The sequence below is a fragment of the Crassostrea angulata genome, chromosome 6, assembly GCF_025612915.1.
Source record: "Crassostrea angulata isolate pt1a10 chromosome 6, ASM2561291v2, whole genome shotgun sequence".
Lineage (NCBI taxonomy): Eukaryota > Metazoa > Mollusca > Bivalvia > Ostreida > Ostreidae > Magallana > Magallana angulata.
The window spans coordinates 53,924,665-53,943,992 of record NC_069116.1 but is presented as its reverse complement, the minus strand read 5'-3'; the positions used below and the strand labels follow the sequence as shown (position 1 = coordinate 53,943,992).

The following is a 19,328-nucleotide window of genomic DNA, read 5'->3' as shown; positions in this document are numbered from 1 at the left end:
AAAGTTCGTCTCGAGGCTCAACCTTCTGTTTTCTACATAGATTACTGGTTTATTTTGCCTTTTTAGTGTGTATTAGCTGTAACATCATTCATGTTACAGCTCATGTTACAGCTTATGAATTCTTATGAATATTTATGTAACATTTGGATACCAAGTGTCCACGTCAGTGAACTGAGAATTTTGTAAGTGAACTTGATAATCTTCTCTTATCAGTGTTCGCTACTTCTACTACTAGGAGGAATTAACAAGTGTCCCCGTGTTATAACTAGAACCATTTTAACAAGTGCTTAGACTTTGGGTAGTTGTGTCAAACAGCACTGTGACGTAGGCCTGTCTATTTCATTGCTGGTCACTCATCCATGGCTCTTCGAAATCGACAAAATTTGTCTGTTAAGCAATATACATTTATAATACACTGACACGAATTGTGATTATGACAGTCACAATGTCTGAGAATTACAAAATATATCTTTGAATAATCATATCCCTCTCTTTTTGTTATTATTTAAGAATATAAGTTTGTTAAAATTCAAAGAACTTGGTTGGTACGTGATCAAATCTTCTGAAAAACCCTTCGGGCTTCACAGGATTTGATCACGTGACTAACCGAGTTCATAACCTGGTAAACTTTTTAAATTGCTGTTTATTTCTTACATACACTAATCACATGTACGTTTGTTATATAGAGGAAAATTGATTATTATAGCCACCAAACAGCTATTGTACTTAATTCCAATCCTTAAATAATCAAGTTCTATTCTTATATATTTAATATAAAAAAAACCAGTTTTTGTCTCTGTAGAACCATGCTCCGTTTCTGGGCGTTCCTCGGTCTGGTGGGCCTTGCCCACTGTGCCACCCAGGGCATGTCAATCAGGTCCCACTGGGACGGTGGATTCGCCGGCACCATCACCCTGGCCCCAACCCACACAGTGCACGGCTGGACGGCTCACCTCGCCTGTGACGCCCCTGTCGACTCCCTGGAGGTAGGTTTCAAAAAGGCGCTGTCCTTAAGGCTGTTAATTCGTTGTTGTTTTTTTTTAAGCAAAACTTTATTCACGTATTTTCTGCAATTCCAAAGGATTGTGTAGAATTTTAACGGAAGAAATTGCAAAGAAATAATAAATTATTCGTGGTATTCATATATATTTTTTCCATACATGTAGATTTGGACGGCAGACATTGTATCCTCAAATGGAGACAAATCTGAATACGTAATCAGAAATAAACCATACGATGGCGACATTCACAACGGGGATTCCCTGAACGTGGACATTGTGGGGCGCACCCCAGGAAGGTCCACCGTTCCCAACTGTCGGGTCTTTATCGAAGGACAGGATCACGGAAACCCAGCAACCAGTGCCCCACAAACACAGGCCCCCTCTGGCGGTGGTGGATCACAGACTCAGGCGCCATCTGGCGGCTCCACTTCCTCGGAGACAGTTACCCCGGGAGCTTCCTGCGGAAGTAAGCTGTTTTCTTATTATTTTTGACAAAGCAAAGATAGATGAACGCCTTATGCGAAATTTGATTTGTCATTCTGAAACTCTTAAATATTTAAGGCGCCAAGAGCACAAAATACAATTATGGCGATGCTTTGGGTCTGTCAATTCTGTTCTTCGACGCCCAGAGATCTGGAAAGATGCCAGCCAGCAATCCTATTCCATGGAGACATGATTCCGCCATGAATGACCACGGAGATGGAGGCGTTGACCTCACAGGAGGGTGGTATGATGGTACGTAAAGTTGCTAGTATCCAGTATTGAGTATCCAGTATTGAGTATCCAGTATTGGGTATCCAGTATTGGGTATTGAGTATCCAGTATTGAGTATCCAGTATTGAGTATCCAGTATTGAGTATCCAGTATTGAGTATCCAGTATTGGGTATCCAGTATTGAGTATCCAGTATTGAGTATCCAGTATTGGGTATTGAGTATCCAGTATTGAGTATCCAGTATTGAGTATCCAGTATTGAGTATCCAGTATTGGGAGGGCGGTGGTATGGTACGTAAAGATACTAGTATCCAGTACTGAGAGGGTGGTATGATTTATGTTTAAAAGTTTTAATATCGGTTTTGGGAGGTTGTTTTGATGATGCATTATAAAAGTGTAACCGGTATTGGGAGAGTGGTATAATGGTACGTTGTGGTATTGAAAGGATGGCATGATGATCCTACGTAAAGGATCATTTAGGGAGGTTGGTATGGTGGTACGTTATGAACATTGAGAATGTTATGATGGTGCGTTTTGAAGCTTTATCTGGTATCAAATTAAAGTAAATATATGTTATTATAAAACTTCAGAAATGTCTGGAAAGATATGATGGTGGTTATACAGTTTTGTCGAGATTGTTGGAAAGTATGACGGAATAGCCCTTTACGAAATATTACTAAGAATCAAAATATGAACATAACATCATTCTATAAATTGTGTGATGGAAGGATAATCTTCCAAAGATAACCCATTTATTAATCGGATGAAATTGTCATTCTTCAATAAAATCTTTCACCTCTAACCCCAGAAAACTCTGTAAATGAAATTGAACATGGTTATACCTACCATAATGGAGCTCTACTCATCGTTACAGCTGGAGATCACGTCAAGTTTAACCTGCCTATGGCTTTCTCGGCTCACGTGCTCGCCTATGGTCTGAACCGATGGAAGGATGGCTACTCCAGCTCCAATCAGCTACAGAACATGTACGAGATGCTGCGTACTCCATTAGACTACTTCATGAAGTGTTGGAGACCCCAGTCCCAGGAATACTACGCTCAGGTCTGTGTCGATGTCGCTGTCTCATTCCCATTCAAAGCCCCTTCAAAACGTTATGCAAATTACCTTTAGGAAATGTCTGATTCTGTAATAAATCTCAAAGAAATACAAACTGACTGAGAGGAAGTCAGGAGATTAAGCTGAATTTCTCCTATCATTTCACAATATTTAGTCGGACTCGCTTATCATACATTGATACTACCCATTGATATGGTGGTTTTTTTAGTGACATAGATACATAATTTACTACTTTGCATATCAAACACAGAAACAGATAAAGTAATATACTGAGTTCCTCCTACTTTTTTTCAGGTCGGGAACGGCGCCGCTGACCATGCCTTCTGGGGCCGCCCTGAGGACATGCACATGCAGAGACCCGCCTACAAGTGCACCGCCTCCAATGGCGGATGTAGTGACGTAGAGGGAATCACGGTGGCTGCATTGGCGGCAGGATCCATGGCTTTCAAGGCCTCTGGTGTGTACTGCTAGCCTGAAAATTCCAAGTCAGGCGTTAATTTTGGGTTATGACCCTTTTTTACTTTTTAACCTGAGTATAATTATTAAAAAACTACGTACTTTGGGACAATTATCAGATGTACCTAACATTCACTGCTTAATGCAACTGGTTAGGTTTAATATTAATCATGAAAGTCATTGCCGAATAATTGAACAATTTGGACTATCAATTGTTACTTATGCTACAGGCGTTAGAATAGTTTACGATAAATTTATGTTCTTTAAAATAAAACGAGCTTTATATTTCTACTTCGTGCTTGGTATATAACAATTTATTTTAAATCATGTAATGTCAATAAAATATTCCATACACTCAGATGCCGCGTACTCGCAGAGACTGCTAGCTTCTGCTAAGAGTTTGTATGATTTCGCTAATGCACACAAAGGAATCTACAACAAAGGACCAATCTCGGACGCTACCTCGTACTACGGGTAACTTAAACCTGATCAAATATCCTAATCTTCAACTATATAGTAATCAAAATGCCTAGTTACATGTTAAATGTTAGTACAATTAGATACAACTAATTAAGATTGAAGAATCGAATGAACTTGTTGAAATACACCATAAAGATATCTTTATTAATCTCCTGTGGACAGATCTACCGGCTACAAGGATGAGCTGTGCGTGGCCGCCATGGAGCTGTACAAGGCGACCAAGGACGCCAAGTACCTTAACGACGCCAAGGCCAACTTTGAAGGAAACGATGTCGCTTGGGCGCTCTCATGGGACGACAACCACGTGATGTGTGAAGTAAGTGAATCGTGTCTGCCTTGGATCCGTCTTGCAACTATATGAATTTGTGAACCGTGAATCATTGTGGTATTAATTGCTGGCCTTTTAACACAAACGTTGTAGGCGTTAATGTCATTAATACCCGCGAACAAACCGCGACTTTTACAGTTTAGACATACAGAAGGAATCACAATCCAAAAGTGATGATTTTTAAGCTTTGATTAACTTGATTCAGAGGTCGATATACTGCCAGGAAAAGATAAATGTTAGAAATAATCAATATTAGCAGATAAATGATTAAGACAAGGAGGCGCATAAAATTAAGTGATACATTATAACAGTTCACGAAGGTAAACCCTGATTTGTTGACCGTTTTAGCTCCTGCTGTATGAAGAGACAAAGGACAACAGATACAAGGGTCTTGTGGAGTCCTTTGTCCGGTCCTACATGCCCGGGGGCTCAGTCCACCAGACACCGTGCGGGCTGGCCTGGAGAGACCAGTGGGGCTCTCTCAGATACGCAGGTATATTTCAAAGAGAGTGAGAACCCTCCAAATAATGCCTGATAAATTGATTACTGACTTACGTCCTGTCAAGAATCTTTTTTATGATATTAGGAAATTTCTTAGAGCATTTCTTTGAATTTCGACATTTCAATTTGGCCCATGTAAATCTTATCATGTATCCGTGTTATACATGCTGTTATCCTAGAAAGTATAATGTTAATCAACCCCTGTGTTGACAGCTAACGCCGCCTTCGTTGCTCTGGCCGCGGCCGAGGACGGCATTGGTGGGGACCAGTTTAAGAGTTGGGCTCTGAGTCAGATCAACTATATCCTGGGGGATAACAGGAACCATTTGAGCTACGAGATCGGGTTCGGAAGTAACTACCCCAGACAGCCCCACCACAGAGGAAGGTATTAAGCTGACATGGGCACATTAAAATATAATTACATTCGTTCTTGATCGGCTGATCGAACAATCGTTCTAATTGCCTTATTGGTGTACCAGTTTATGAGATATTCGGTTTAAAGAGTCTTACAAAGAATAATGGAACCTTTATTTAAAGCTGCTTGGTCCGATTTTTTTAATCAAATTTTTGCATGTTTTTAAACGGTGGTTTTGCTAAGTATATGTATAATAATAGATATTGCAGTAGTTTTCTCAGTCAATTAAACCAAATTACAATGAAAAAAATTATGTACAAAATTTGCTAACAAAACAAACGGCATAAAAAGGGTATCGCGTTATTTCGCCTCATATGAAAATTCACCCTGAAGCCAAGACGGGTATGGTTGTGTTTCGACTTTGACATCGCTATAAATAAAGGTCGTAATGTTCAGGTAAATTGCAAATAAACCTATGTATGTTTTGTTCGCTAATATTTCTGAAGTTTCCTTTGTCTACAATCGATGCATAGCATGCGAGTTTAATAACCCCAATCATTCGGGGGACAAAACCAAACGGTTCTCTTTTCTAAACATCCCATGATGCATTTTGGTTTGTTTTTTCGTTTGCCCAAAAGGGAATTATTTTTATTTACTTGAATATTTATAACTTTGAGACCGATTCTGCTGGTGTAAATAGGAGAAAGTCCATAACTTTTTAAGATAAATGGTTTGTATGGAAAATTATTACGGGCCGCCGGAAGGCGGTCCGTTATTTGATACACATTTAAATATTGTTACTGCGTTTCTGCGGGATAGTTCTATCTTAATAGAATTAATACTATGCTTATTTTTATGAATTAAACGTAAATTTGCATGTAGAAATATGTTTTATGCCTTTTAGAAAATATCACATATTTTTTGTTTTACTCGTAAATAAAAAGTAGGCCATACTTAGTAGATTGTCGTATTTGGCGCGTTTTTATCGAGACTATAATCTATTCGGAAAATTTCGGAGTTCTTCATTCTTTTCAAAACAGGATCGGTATACGGGACATACTAAAGACATGAAATACGTAAGACCTGAATGTCATTAAATTTTATATAAATGATACATTTGAATTTCTATGTGCCGTGTCAAATAAAATGACTATATAATGCATTAAGTTTTCATTCAATACAATGCAACAAAAAAACAAAACAAAACAAAAAATGGTTTGAAATACATAATCTCCAAGAGAAAAATGATAAGTTGAACTTTTTATTAGAGTAATGTAAAAATCAATGTCTTCTCCATTACTTCATACTATGGCAATGATCATACAATTTCCGTTAGAAATGCTTGCAGTAACGAAATCGATTCTTTATGATAATAGTAAAATGTTAAACTTCAAAACAAGTTGCTGAAAGTATATTAAAATTTACCATACAAATTAGTACAACCAACTCTTATTTTCTTCTTTGTGGTGTGTTTTTATGTAAACAACCAATGATTTATACAACAACTATATTTTTTGCGGCCCATTTGACGCTTGCGTCAATATGATTTCTTGTTTGATACTGTAATTACAAAAAAATCGGACCAAGCAGCTTTAAACTGTTTGAATTTTTTTTTTTTTTCAGTTCCTGCCCCAACCCGCCCGCTGGATGTGGATGGAATGAATTCAACAACCCTGGCCCCAGTCCCCAGCTGCTCAAGGGAGCGTTAGTTGGAGGTCCAGGCCAGAATGACGAGTACGCAGACTCCAGAAAAGACTACACCAAGAATGAGGTCACCTGTGATTATAACGCCGGCTTCCAGTCCGCTCTGGCTGGTGAGTAGTCATGTCGCCGTCACGTGACTGTAGATTTGACACATATTCCTTGTTTCACTTATCTAACACTTACGACTGTATCTAACACTTACGACTGTATATAACACTTACGACTGTATCTAACACTTACGACTGTTGTATTTTTGTAGGTCTGGCCAGTATGGCAAAGAGAGGATGTCTTCCCAACTCTCCTGCCCCTAAATGTTAATGTGTTGGATGTTACTCAAATTTGTGATCAAACATTTTTAGTGAGAAATAAATTGTATATCTTTATGCAACGTGTCGTATTCGTAAAATTTTTGAGAAGATGAGTTGAGGCCAAATGTTAGGAATGAATATTAGGCGGACTTTAGAGATAATAAATCAAAGAAGCTAAATATAGAAATGTGATAAAAATAGTTATTTCAAAATTGTTTACTTATAATTACTACATTTCTCGCCTCCTTAGTATAACTACTATACTCTGTCAAAAGCTTTTTCTTCCACCACATTTTGCTTAATATTTCAATTATCATAAGTTCATGAGTAGTGAATCGGTATTAAAATATTTACATAATATATTCCTAAATAAGTTTAAATAAGTCTTGAAATATGTTTTTTCGAGAATAAGCTCTGTGGGTAAGGCCCCAGAGAGTCTGATTTCAGAATTTCCTCGTCACATTGCACGGGCGGGATAAAGGTAAAAACGAGCGGACAGTGCTACAAGTTGGTTATGACATAACTAGAATAGATGGAATTGGACCATCTTTCGGAACATTAATAAACAAAAAGGAATTTAAGGAAGCTGGACAGTCAACAAATTAACCGTAGGTTTCTTTAGATATAAACTGCTATCTCATCAAGAATAAGTCTTAATTAATTTTTTTCTTTTGAATTTTGGTATTTTCCTATATTTTGATATAGAGCTCTTCTTCTAGAGAAGATCAATACAGTCTAAATATGGTCTCTTATGGAACGCCATGGCTGCCTTATAGCATAATACTATAGGTACATTATGTCAAATTATCATTACATTATGTCAAAGTCCATTACGTGGTGTGAATATATCTTTACGCTAGGTCAAATCGTTATTACGTGATGTCAAAAGCACGTTAGAGGAAGTAAACATGTCTTAACATGATGTCAATTTTTTACGTTGTGATGTAAAATCATCCTTACGTTATGCCAACATTGTACAACCAAAGGTCAATACATCATGACATTATTTCGACACTGTATTACATGGGGCGAATGTATCCTTACATTATGTCAACATTTTATTACATGCTTTCAATATATCCTTACATTATATCAACACCGCAGTACGTATCGCGATTCTATCCTTACATTATGTTTATTATATGATATCAATGCGTTTTTACATTTTATCAACACCTTAATACATGGTGTTAACTCATCCTTTCATTATGTCAACACTTTATCACTTTATGTCAAAAGTACATTACTTGATACGAAAATGTCTTGACTTTTTGTCTAAACTTTATTACGTGATGTAAATAAGTCTTTACATTAGGCAAATTCTCTATTCCGTGATGTATACGCTCTATTACTTTAAGTCGAAACATCATTCCGTTATACAAACACGAAATCCTTGGTCTTTGTATATTTGTCATGTTTTAAATACAAAATTTACTATATAGAAACGGTACGCCGATTTACCCAAATGGACCCAGAAAAACCCCAACAGTAGATACTAGTAAGAAGCAGTGATTTAATCATACAAGAATGAAAATATATATAGGCCTATATATAGGTCTTCTGAAAGCTGTAAAAGACTTAGTTGCTGACAATTTAATTTCTCGAGAGTGAATGAACATTTACGTATTTAAACATTGAATTTATAGTTTAGATAGACCTAAGTTATAAGAATAAGACTTAAAATCCAAGTTTTCTCGTGCTCATCGGCCCTTGAATATTTAATATGAAATGGATATAAAATCTAAAAATAAACCCTTCATTGGTTTTTTTTTTTTTTGGGGGGGGGTCTAAAATTTTATTTCTGATTTATACTTTTTTTTACTTCAATAATATTCAAATTACGTTCCTTACTACACACTCAGTCATTTAGCAGTCAGGGTTCTTTATCGTTCCAAAGCCTGTATGTCGTGGTGCAGACACCCAGTGCATATTTAATTTTCTAAAATTTAGTCTCAAAGTATTTAGTAGTTAAAATAAAGTATTTAGTAGTTAAAAGTAAACGTTGCTATTGCTATCTTAAATTAAGGATACTGACCCTAACTACACATGTAGGTATGGCCGTTCTGCTACAAAATTATTATGCTATGAAAATGATTTTTTTCTTATTGCTGCAGAGGGGGTGGGAATGGTGTTTGTGGAGGGGGTACGCTACGTTCTTCTGAATAAATTTTCTCCTTTTCATCCAAGAGGGCACTTGATAACTTATATGAAATAAAATCTACAAATAAATTACAAGAGATCTTTAACCCCTTTAATGACCTTCTCCATCTTGATATAGATGTTTTTATGAAATGTTTGTTTTAGGTAATTGTTCAGACAGAGGGTATAAATAAGAAATATGTCATAATAAAAACGCACACAAATAAGAGAGGGGAACTGTATTCGCCGATTTCAGAATTATTATAAAGAAAGGCAAACACTTTTGGTAGAATCGGTACTGTCTTCAGGGTTTGCCCCATACATGTAACTTACTAATTTTTAATTAAATGAAATAACTCGACAGCATGAGTGTTGGTTTTTGTAAACAGTTAAATGTATGATCATGTTACATATATTTTCGTTGTAAGTATAGAATAGGCGTGAAAATAGGTTGAGAAGGAAATTTACGCTCATTCCGTTCTGTTCCGTTGAATACCAATATCCACAGGGGTAATAATATATTGCGGAACGTAACGGAACCAGAATCTTACAAATAAGTCAAGTACTGCTGACATTGTAATTTTAAAGATGGTATGCTTTGGAATGCGTTTCGTTTGTTTTAAATCTCGAACTAATAGAGAATATTTTTTGCTAGCTTAAACTAATTAGTAAGTTCTGCCGTGAAAATACTGTAATATGTTAATATTAGAGTAGTAAGTAATATAATTATGTATATTTTTCTTTAAACAACGAATTCAAACAATAAAATTAAAGATCAATCTTATTTTGAAATGAAATGAATAAAAACAAAATAAATCATTATTTTCAAATTTCTATTTTCCCATTGGATGACCCTTTACTGGTTCCGTTCCGTTCCACAAAGTTTCAATAACCCCTGGATACATTTGGGTAAGCTTACCGTTTCCTTGTATATAGAAAGGCCGATGTATCCGTGTTCGCGTAACGAAATGATGTTTCACCTTAAAGTAATGGAGCATGTACATCATGAAATAGAGAACTGACCTACAGCAAAGACTTATTCACATCACGTTATTAAGTTTAGACATAACGTCATAAACTTATGACATCAAGTTATAAAGGTTTGACATAATAAAACGATATATTTACACCATGTAATAAAGTGTTGATAAAATGTAAAAATGCATTGATATCATGTAATAGAATGTTGACATAATGTAAGGATAGAATCGCGATACGTACTGCGGTGTTGATATAATGTAAGGATATATTGATATCATGTAATAAAATGTTGACATAATGTAAGGATACATTCGCCCCATGTAATACAGTGTCGAAATAATGTCATGATGTATTGACCTTTGGTTGTACAATGTTGGCATAACGTAAGGATGATTTTACATCACAACGTAAAAAATTGACATCATGTTAAGACATGTTTACTTCACCTAACGTGCTTTTGACATCACGTAATAACGATTTGACCTAGCGTAAAGACATATTCACACCACGTAATGGACTTTGACATATTGTAATGGTAATTTGACATAATGTACCTATAGTCTAATGCTATAAGGCAGCCATGGCGTTCCATAGTCTTTACAATTGAGCCCTTTTAATATGTGTAAATCAGAAACGATATCAGTTTGTTTATAATTCTAAACTCTACGCAGAACAGTATGCTAATGATGAAGGCTCAAGCATAATAGCAATCGTGTTTGGGTTTGACTTTCGATGGTCACTGTAAAGAGGACGCGTCTCAAAATTTACAAGTCCTTTTTGCTTGCGCCCTTGGGTTATTTTTAACAAGCAACACGCATGCTTAGAATTAAGAGGAATTCTGGAAAATGTTTGCATTTGTTTCTTGCTCTGTTTGTCATTTTTCACTGTAGGCTTGTTTCAGTTTTATCTTACTTCGTGCCATTGGATGTGGAAATAATAGAGCAAACAAAAGTTTTGTTTTTGCTATGGACAAGAATGTCGCACTATCTTTGTCAAAAAAAGAAACACGATTGATGCCATGGCACCTTCTCGCACTTTACCGGCAGCGTTCAGATTTTTTTCCTTTGTCGGAAAGACCCATAAAAATTGTTTTCTATATCGCTATTGACCTTTCAGAACAATATGGTGACTGAAACTTTTTGTTCATTGTTTTTTATAAAAATATATGTTAAATATTTTTAGTCATAAGGTTTTAAACCTCTGCGAAACTTTATTTTGTCTCATACAGCAAGACGTAATTAAGACATTATTTTTTTACGTTAAGCTTTCTCAATATATTTTTAAAACATCATATTGGTAAAACATACATTTTCAACTTTCGTGCGATACATTATCATCATTTCATATAATTTAAAAACCAGAAAAACAAAAAAATGGAATAGGTAAAGGTAAAAACAATGATCAACAAACCTTTTTCTGTGATCATTTACAGCTACCTTATCTTTTGTTAAGCTTGTTTTCATTAATAAGATCCATAATCATTTACAGATGCTTGGTCAGATTTTATATCAATTTTTGTGTACGCATTTAAACAATTGCTATGCAAAGTATGTGTGTAATAAAAGGCATTGCAGTACTTTTCACAGTCAATTAAGCCATATTTCAATGAAAAATATAATGTACATAATTTGTTTACAAAAGAAACGACATAAAAGGGTATTGCGTTATTTTGCCTCACATTAAAATTCGCTCCTGACGTCGAGGCAGGTATGATTGTAGTATGGTATTATTTTACATCGCTATAAACAATTTGAAAGGTCATAATGTTTTGGCAAATCGAAAGTTAAACATGTGTACATTTTGTTCACTAAAATTTCTGAAGTTTGTTTATGTTTACAATCTATGCATAAAATGCGGGTTGAATAACCCCAATCATTCGGGGACGAAATCAAACAGTTCCCTTTTCTAACATTACTCTGATGCATTTTGGTTTGTTTTTTGTGTTGCGCATTAAGATTTTTTTTATTTACTTTAAATATTTCTAACTTTGAAAGGAGACTGATTCTGCTGATGTAAATAGGCGAAACCTATTACTTTCTAAGATAATTAGTTTGAATAGAAAAATTTTTGATACTGAAATTGCGAAAAAATCGGACCATATGCAGGCAGCTTAGAGTTCCATGCATTCAACATTCTAAATAGAACGCGGTGATTGTTGGTCACTGGTTGATGCCCTGATCTACATAATCTTATCTCTCTGTCAGAGACCAAACGCCGGGGTCAATAAAGAGATCACAGCTCCATATTACACAAAATGTCAACAACGCACGTGGTAAGTAGATGTAATACTAAAATTGATCAAAATTAATCGGATGTCCTTATATCAATTCTCTAATTCTATAAAACCCAACACTTTGTAAAAGGGTTTCAGCATGATCACATATATTGTTTACATACATGTATTGCATACAATAATATACAAGTTTGTCATACCTCTGTTGATATTTTCTATGTAAAATTACAGCGAATTTACCAGCGGCATTCGATTTCCCTCGTTTTTAATCTCCGAACATTTGTTGTTTAATCCGAGCCGCTACGTTAAATTCAAAGTCTGATAACTCTAATTAAAAACCTGAATCGCCGACAAATAAAAAAAAATCCTATCGATACATAATATTCAAGGGAAAATGGGTGATGTTGTTGCGATAGAAACAGGGATATAATCAAGTCCGAGACTTGGATTAAAGTACCCGCCTCTTTTAACAAGTCACTGGTTGGTTGATGGGGCGGAGTTATTAATAAACACGAACTGATGGGGTGGAGTTATCAATAAACACGAACTGATGGGGTGGAGTTATCAATAAACACGAATTGATGGGGTGGAATTATCAATAAATACGAATTGATGGGGCGGAGTTAACAATAAACACGAATTGATGGGGCGGAGTTATCAATAAACCCGAATTTATCAATAAACACGAATGTACTGAATTAACAACACTATTGTGCGTTTCATTTGAACATGTTGTTAATGTTTGCAGTCACTTATGTTTCTACACGCCTTTTTGTATTAGCATCAATTAATGTTTATGTTTAAACGGTGTTTTAATGATTAATATTTATTACGTTACAGGCGTTGTTTTAATGTTTAATATTTATTACGTTACAGGCGGTATTTTGGTGGATTCTCGCTGCGGTCCTATTCTCTATTATACATGCTTCTCCACAGCCCCTACATATCAGGACTCAGTGGAACAACGGAATAGACGGGTACTTCATAGTATCCCCCTCACTGCTAGGGAGGGGCTGGACAGCCACCATAACATGTAATAAGGAGATCGATCAGATCGAGGTAAACAAGTATGTCGTCTATCATGTTGTATGGTATTAATGTATGTCATCTATCATGTTGTTGTACGGTATACATGTATGTTGTCTTTCATTTTGTAAGTTATACATGTATGCTGTATATCATGGTTTATGGTATACATTTATGTCGTCTATCATGTTGTTGTATGGTAAACATGTATGTCGTCTATGTTGTTGTATGGTATACATGTATGTCGTCTATCATGTTGTTGTATGGTATACATGTATGTCGTCTATCATGTTGTTGTACGGTATACATGTATGTCGTCTATCATGTTGTTGTATGGTAAACATGTATGTCGTCTATCATGTTGTTGCACGGTATACATGTATGTCGTCCATCATGCTGTTGTACGGTATATATGTATGTCGTCTATCATGTTGTTGTATGGTATACATGTATGTCGTCTATAATATTGGTGTATGTTATACATGTATGTCGTCTATCATGTTGTTGTAGGGTATACATGTATATCGGCTATCATGTTGTATGGTATACATGTGTGTGTTTATCTTGTTGGTGTATGTTATACATGTATGTTGTCTATCATGTTGTTGTATGGTATACATGTATGGTGTCTATCATGTTGTTGTATGGTATACATGTATGTCGGCTATCATGTTGTATGGTATACATGTGTGTCGTCTATAATGTTGATGTATGTTTTACATGTATATTGTCTATCATGTTAGTGTATGCTATACATGTATGTCGTTTGTCATGTTATTGTATGGTATACATGTATGTCGTTTGTCATGTTATTGTATGGTTAACCTGTAGTCGTCTTTTATGTTGTTGTATGGTATACATGTATGCTGTATATCATGTTGTATGGTATACATGTATGTCGGCTATCATGTTGTATGGTATACATGTGTGTCGTCTATAATGTTGATGTATGTTATACATGTATGTTGTCTATCATGTTGTTGTATGGTATACATGTATGTCGTCTATCATGTTGTTGTATGGTATACATATATGTCGTCTTTTTATGTTCTTGTATGGTATACATGTGTGTTGTCTATCATGTTGTTGTTTGCTATACATGTATGTCGTCTATCATTTTGTTGTATGGTATACATGTATGTTTTCTTTCATTTTGTTTGTTTTACATGTATGTTGTCTATCATGTTGTTGTATGCTATACATGTATGTCGTCTATCATGTTGTTGTATGGTACACATGTATGTCATCTATCAAATTGCTGTATTATACAAGTATGTCTATCATGTTGTTGTACGGTATCCATGTATGTCGTCTATAATGTTGGTGTATGTTATACTTGTATGCGTCTTTGCTGCATAGTTTTCAATTGTCATTCTGGGTGATGTGGGCATTAAAATTTTCAAAATTCTCGCTTTTGAAATCGTACCAATCACCTGACTAAACAACATCACCCTCCTTTAGATTATAATGTAACAGCTTTTATAAACGAAGCTCATGAATGATTATTGATTTTCTGTATCTTGTACCAAACGTTTTGTGCAATTTTTCGGAAAACATAATTTTTTATTGTGTATTTTATAATAGGGACAACCTGCAAATTAATCCAGACATTTTCTTTCAGATCTGGAGTGCTGTGCTGATATCGAGTAACATTGGATCCGGTAAATCCACAATAGTCGTAAAAAATGACGACATATTTTCTGACGGCGATAGTCATCCACCTGAAGAAGTTGAAATTGTTGTCAGGATGGCGACAGACAATAACATCCCACAATGCACTACTGAAACAAATCCCATTTCCGCTCCTGCGACAACCCCCGCTATGAATGGACGCACTACGTTATTAACTACAACGGGTATGGTTATATCAACAAATTATAATTACTAGGGTGCCCGGCTATTTCGCAGGCATGTTGTTTCAAATAGTAAACTACCATTTTTCTAAAACTTTTGCATACCTTTAACGCAAATGTTAGTATTTATAAAAATTCATGCTGGTTAAAGTTTATATTTATATTACATTAAAAAAAACTTGTCTTCGATTTAGATAGACAACCCTCTATAATATTTATTGTAGTAATACAAACGGTGTTTTAAAGATAGACTATTAAAATCGTACCATGTGTATATTGCTTTAAGGTTTCAAAGAAAAGAAGTTTGTTTGTTTCAGAACCACCAACCCCAAAGGATTTTAACTACTCGGAGGCCTTGTCTCTTTCCATCTTGTTTTATGACGCTCAGCGATCCGGCGTCCTTCCGGCAGATAACCCTATACCTTGGCGGAGTGATTCCGCCGTGGATGATCACGGTGATTATGGTGAGGATCTATCCGGCGGGTGGTATAATGGTAGGTCATACTGATATCGTTTATTTATACCGAAACACGCTATAAAGTTGGAATATATCGAACTAAAAGTTTGAAAAATTGTCCTAAAATTGAAGTCCACTTTCTTTTTCACTGTGAACAAAGCTGGAGATCACGTAAAGTTCAATCTTCCGATGGCATCGTCCGCGCACCTGTTGTCATGGGGACTAGAAATATGGAAAGATGCTTACCAGTCTGCCGGCCAGCTCGACATGATGTATGATATGTTAAAATGGCCATTGGACTATTTCCTGAAATGCTGGAATCCTCAAACCCAAGAGTATTACGCACAGGTAAAGCGGGGTTGTATCAATCACTCTATTATTTAGGAGCTGGCTTACACAGCTGAATTGAGGAACTTTCGCTGTTACTTTCAGGGTTTTGTTTTAGGTTGGAAAGGGTAAAGAGGACCACCGATATTGGGGTCGCCCCGAGGATATGTCTAAATTCAGACCGATGTGGAGACCCGCCTATAAGTGCACGCGCAACGACCAATGCAGTGATGTAGCTGGAGAGACGGCGGCAGCGCTGGCTTCCGGTGCTATAGTGTTCAAAGACAAGAGTACGTGAAAGAACAGATCTTTTCCTCTGCATGTATTGAATACTCATTTATTATTTATTGATTGTTAAAACAACATATGCAGAAAATTTCAGATGCTACGTACTCCAATGAGCTGCTGACAGCCGCCAAGAGTCTATATGCCTTTGCCAAAAGGAACCAAGGGACGTACGGGACAACAGCAATAATGGATGCCAATAACTATTACCGGTAACTCTAGCGTTGTTTAACAGATAATAATTAACACTGAGGCTTACCTCAAAAAATACTTTTAGTAAGACAGACGTTCATTAACAAACAGTTACTGAACCAGAAATAAATTTTAAGCCTGGTATTGACGGGTAATCAAGTATAATCGCACTTGCAAAGCACCTGTCTTCGAGTTACATGTGTAAGGTAAGCTGAAATAAAGTACCGGTATTAAGAAATAAAGTACGATTTTAAAACTTCGTTGTATTTTATTCAAATGAATATTTTGACAGTTCCAACTCGTACAAGGACGAGCTGTGTACGGCGGCCATGGAACTCTACAAAGTGACCAATGACGCCTCGTATCTACAGGACGCCATTTCGTTCTACGTCCCCAATTCCAAGAGTTGGGCTTTCTCCTGGGATGACAAAAATGTCCAGTGCGCCGTACGTAACATGTTGTTTTAGCCTCTTGAATCCCTTGGTTAGGTTGAGCTCCCCTGTGTTCTGTTAATGTGTCTCTGCTTTTTGTCTGTTAAAAGTTGAAAGACGTTAGTGTTTGAACAACCATTTGTTATCAATATACATGTATCCTTCATATGTGCAATTTAATGTGCTTGTGGGTAATTTGACGGTCAAAATAATTTTGTTACCAATTCAGAATAAACAGTGAATAAGTCTAAGTAAAAAAGTGTTGCAAAACATTATGTTCATTCAAACTTCGTCTAAAAACTCTCTGTGCACTACTCCGACAGTTGATGCTGTACAGGGCCCAGGGCTCCCGCCATTACGCCGCGCAGGTCGATGACTTCATCAGGAGCTACATGCCGGGAGGGGAGCTCACCCAAACCCCCTGCGGCCTGGCCTGGAGGCTAGGGGTAGGACCGCTTAGGTACGCAGGTAGGTAAATATGACTATCCCCCAGTATCTTGAAAACTGTAGAAGGAGTTAATCCGAACGATAGGGGAACGCCCGACCCCCGCCATTTTCACCATTTCAATTAACAGATTTTGCACAAGAAAAAGATTCTGAAATGATCGCTACCTTCATAGCCCGCATGGATAATCATTCTTTCTTTTAAAACATGATTAAATTAATCATAAAGAGAATCAAAGGTAACTGTATCTTTGTTAATGAAAATTTTTGTAATATGTTAGTTTGAGTCTGACATCGGTTTTGTAAGAACACTTTTATTCAAGCTAATGCGGCACTGGTTGCTTTAATGGCGGTTGATGAAGGATTTGGGGGTGATGCCTACAAGATTTGGGCGCTGAAACAAATCAATTACATGTTAGGAGACAACAAACAAAGGATGAGCTATCAAATCGGCTACGGAACAAAATATCCCCAGAAACCGTACCACAGAGCGAGGTAAGCTGTTATCTCAACACTGTGTTTTGGGTTTTGCAGTGTAATTGTTAGCTCCTAAGATGATTGGATGGTTGTGGCCAGTTATGACTAAATTAATCTCCTTGAGAAAAAGAGCTTTGTTTAAAAATATAAGAATATATCTTACTTTGCTGAAATTTATGAAGTTTTATTTAAATAACAATAGTTTATCAATCCATGAGACTAAAGATATTTATGACTTTGTCGTAAGTTCTTTTATAAAACGCAGCCCAGCCTCCATATGTTGATTTATATTGGCTTCGTTCACGCAGTTCATGCCCCGACCCGCCCACTTCTTGTGGGTGGGACAACATCAATAACCCAGGACCAAGTCCCCAGATCCTAAGGGGGGCACTGGTAGGAGGCCCGGATGTCAATGACGTATACGTGGATAATCACGTCGGATGCGATTTCAATGCAGGATTTCAATCTGCTCTAGCGGGTATCAACAGTCTATCATTGTTATTTTAAGCGAGGTTTTCTATAAAGTATAAACTACTGATATTATAAATGTATTTTTTATAGGCTTAATACATCTTCAAAATCAAGGACGCCTGCCTTCCTCCTCGGATCCATTGCAAAGCCAACAGATTAAGAACTGTGTCACGTAGCCCGTGTTTTCTTCAATAAAATATGGCAAACAATTCTAGCAAGCGTTGTAACAGTTTTTCTTTTCATTATTGTGAACGGCGTGCACACATCACTAAAGTAAAATATTTGTAAAACCGTTGTAAAGGAAGTCTTGGTACTAGGCCATCGGAGTGGGGAGGCCATCTTTACACAAACGACACATCAATTAATGACTTTTCATGTTATGGATTAGATACCAAATATCACCTTCATATAATATTGCAATAAATTTAACGAGGAAAATTATCAGAAATTTATTTATCGCATATATTAGTACAGTATAACTACAAATGTATGGGCACACACAAAGAATGGTTCAAATTAAGTTCTGACATACAAGGAATAAATTTCTGATCCAAACCTGCCTAACTTTTTCCAAATGTTAAATTGTGCATTTCTTTAAATGTCAATACTCAGTATCAAACGATCTATACTGCACTTATTAGGAATGTGTTTTTTTTATTCTATCATTGACATGTATGCATTGTATGTTGTTAAACGGTTATCGGCCTCAAATAGCTCTAGAAATTGGAATTAGTTTACTTAACATATTGTCTTTATAGAGTACATCAGCAAAATATCAAACCCAGTGTCCACCAATCTTTATTTTTGGGAGTTGATTTTAATCCACTCTCCTATGCACTCACTCGGGCAAAACGAAAGTGAAACAGTGTTTGGACCTAAGCACAAATCAATATTGCTGACAACACTTAGTTCTTAAAAATAATCGATAAATTCTATGCAATGTATTCTGAAGTATTGTTTTTCAGGAAAACTTATTTATTAATACCATGAAAGTAATAAGATTTTAAATTTTACAAACAGTTTAGATATTTTTTAAAGTCGTATGTATTCCTACGCTAGAGTTCAATGTAGTCTCGTTCAACCAGAGGC

At 36.2% G+C, this 19,328-nt stretch overlaps 1 protein-coding gene across 1 annotated transcript; it reads left to right on the top strand.

The window, feature by feature from the left end:
- Positions 1-344: 344 nt before the first annotated feature.
- Positions 345-18,453, top strand: LOC128187606 (uncharacterized). Its single transcript, XM_052858017.1, has 23 exons — positions 345-385; positions 803-986; positions 1,167-1,467; positions 1,563-1,736; positions 2,589-2,776; positions 3,086-3,248; positions 3,607-3,721; positions 3,890-4,043; positions 4,404-4,548; positions 4,770-4,941; positions 6,535-6,725; positions 9,038-9,066; positions 13,153-13,335; positions 14,924-15,158; positions 15,473-15,649; positions 15,773-15,960; positions 16,058-16,229; positions 16,322-16,436; positions 16,709-16,862; positions 17,171-17,315; positions 17,615-17,786; positions 18,077-18,246; positions 18,330-18,453. Exons 1-23 carry the CDS (start codon positions 360-362, stop codon positions 18,413-18,415), a joined length of 3,639 nt encoding a protein of 1,212 aa, XP_052713977.1. The 5' UTR covers positions 345-359; the 3' UTR covers positions 18,416-18,453.
- The last annotated feature ends 875 nt before the right edge of the window (positions 18,454-19,328 follow it).

Coding starts and splice junctions, on each gene's coding strand:
- LOC128187606 (XM_052858017.1), top strand. CDS start 360: ATGGCTCTTCGAAATCGACAAAATTT. Junction 3,249..3,606: donor CATGGCTTTCAAGGCCTCTG/GTGTGTACTGCT, acceptor CCATACACTCAG/ATGCCGCGTACTCGCAGAGA. Junction 3,722..3,889: donor GACGCTACCTCGTACTACGG/GTAACTTAAACC, acceptor TCCTGTGGACAG/ATCTACCGGCTACAAGGATG.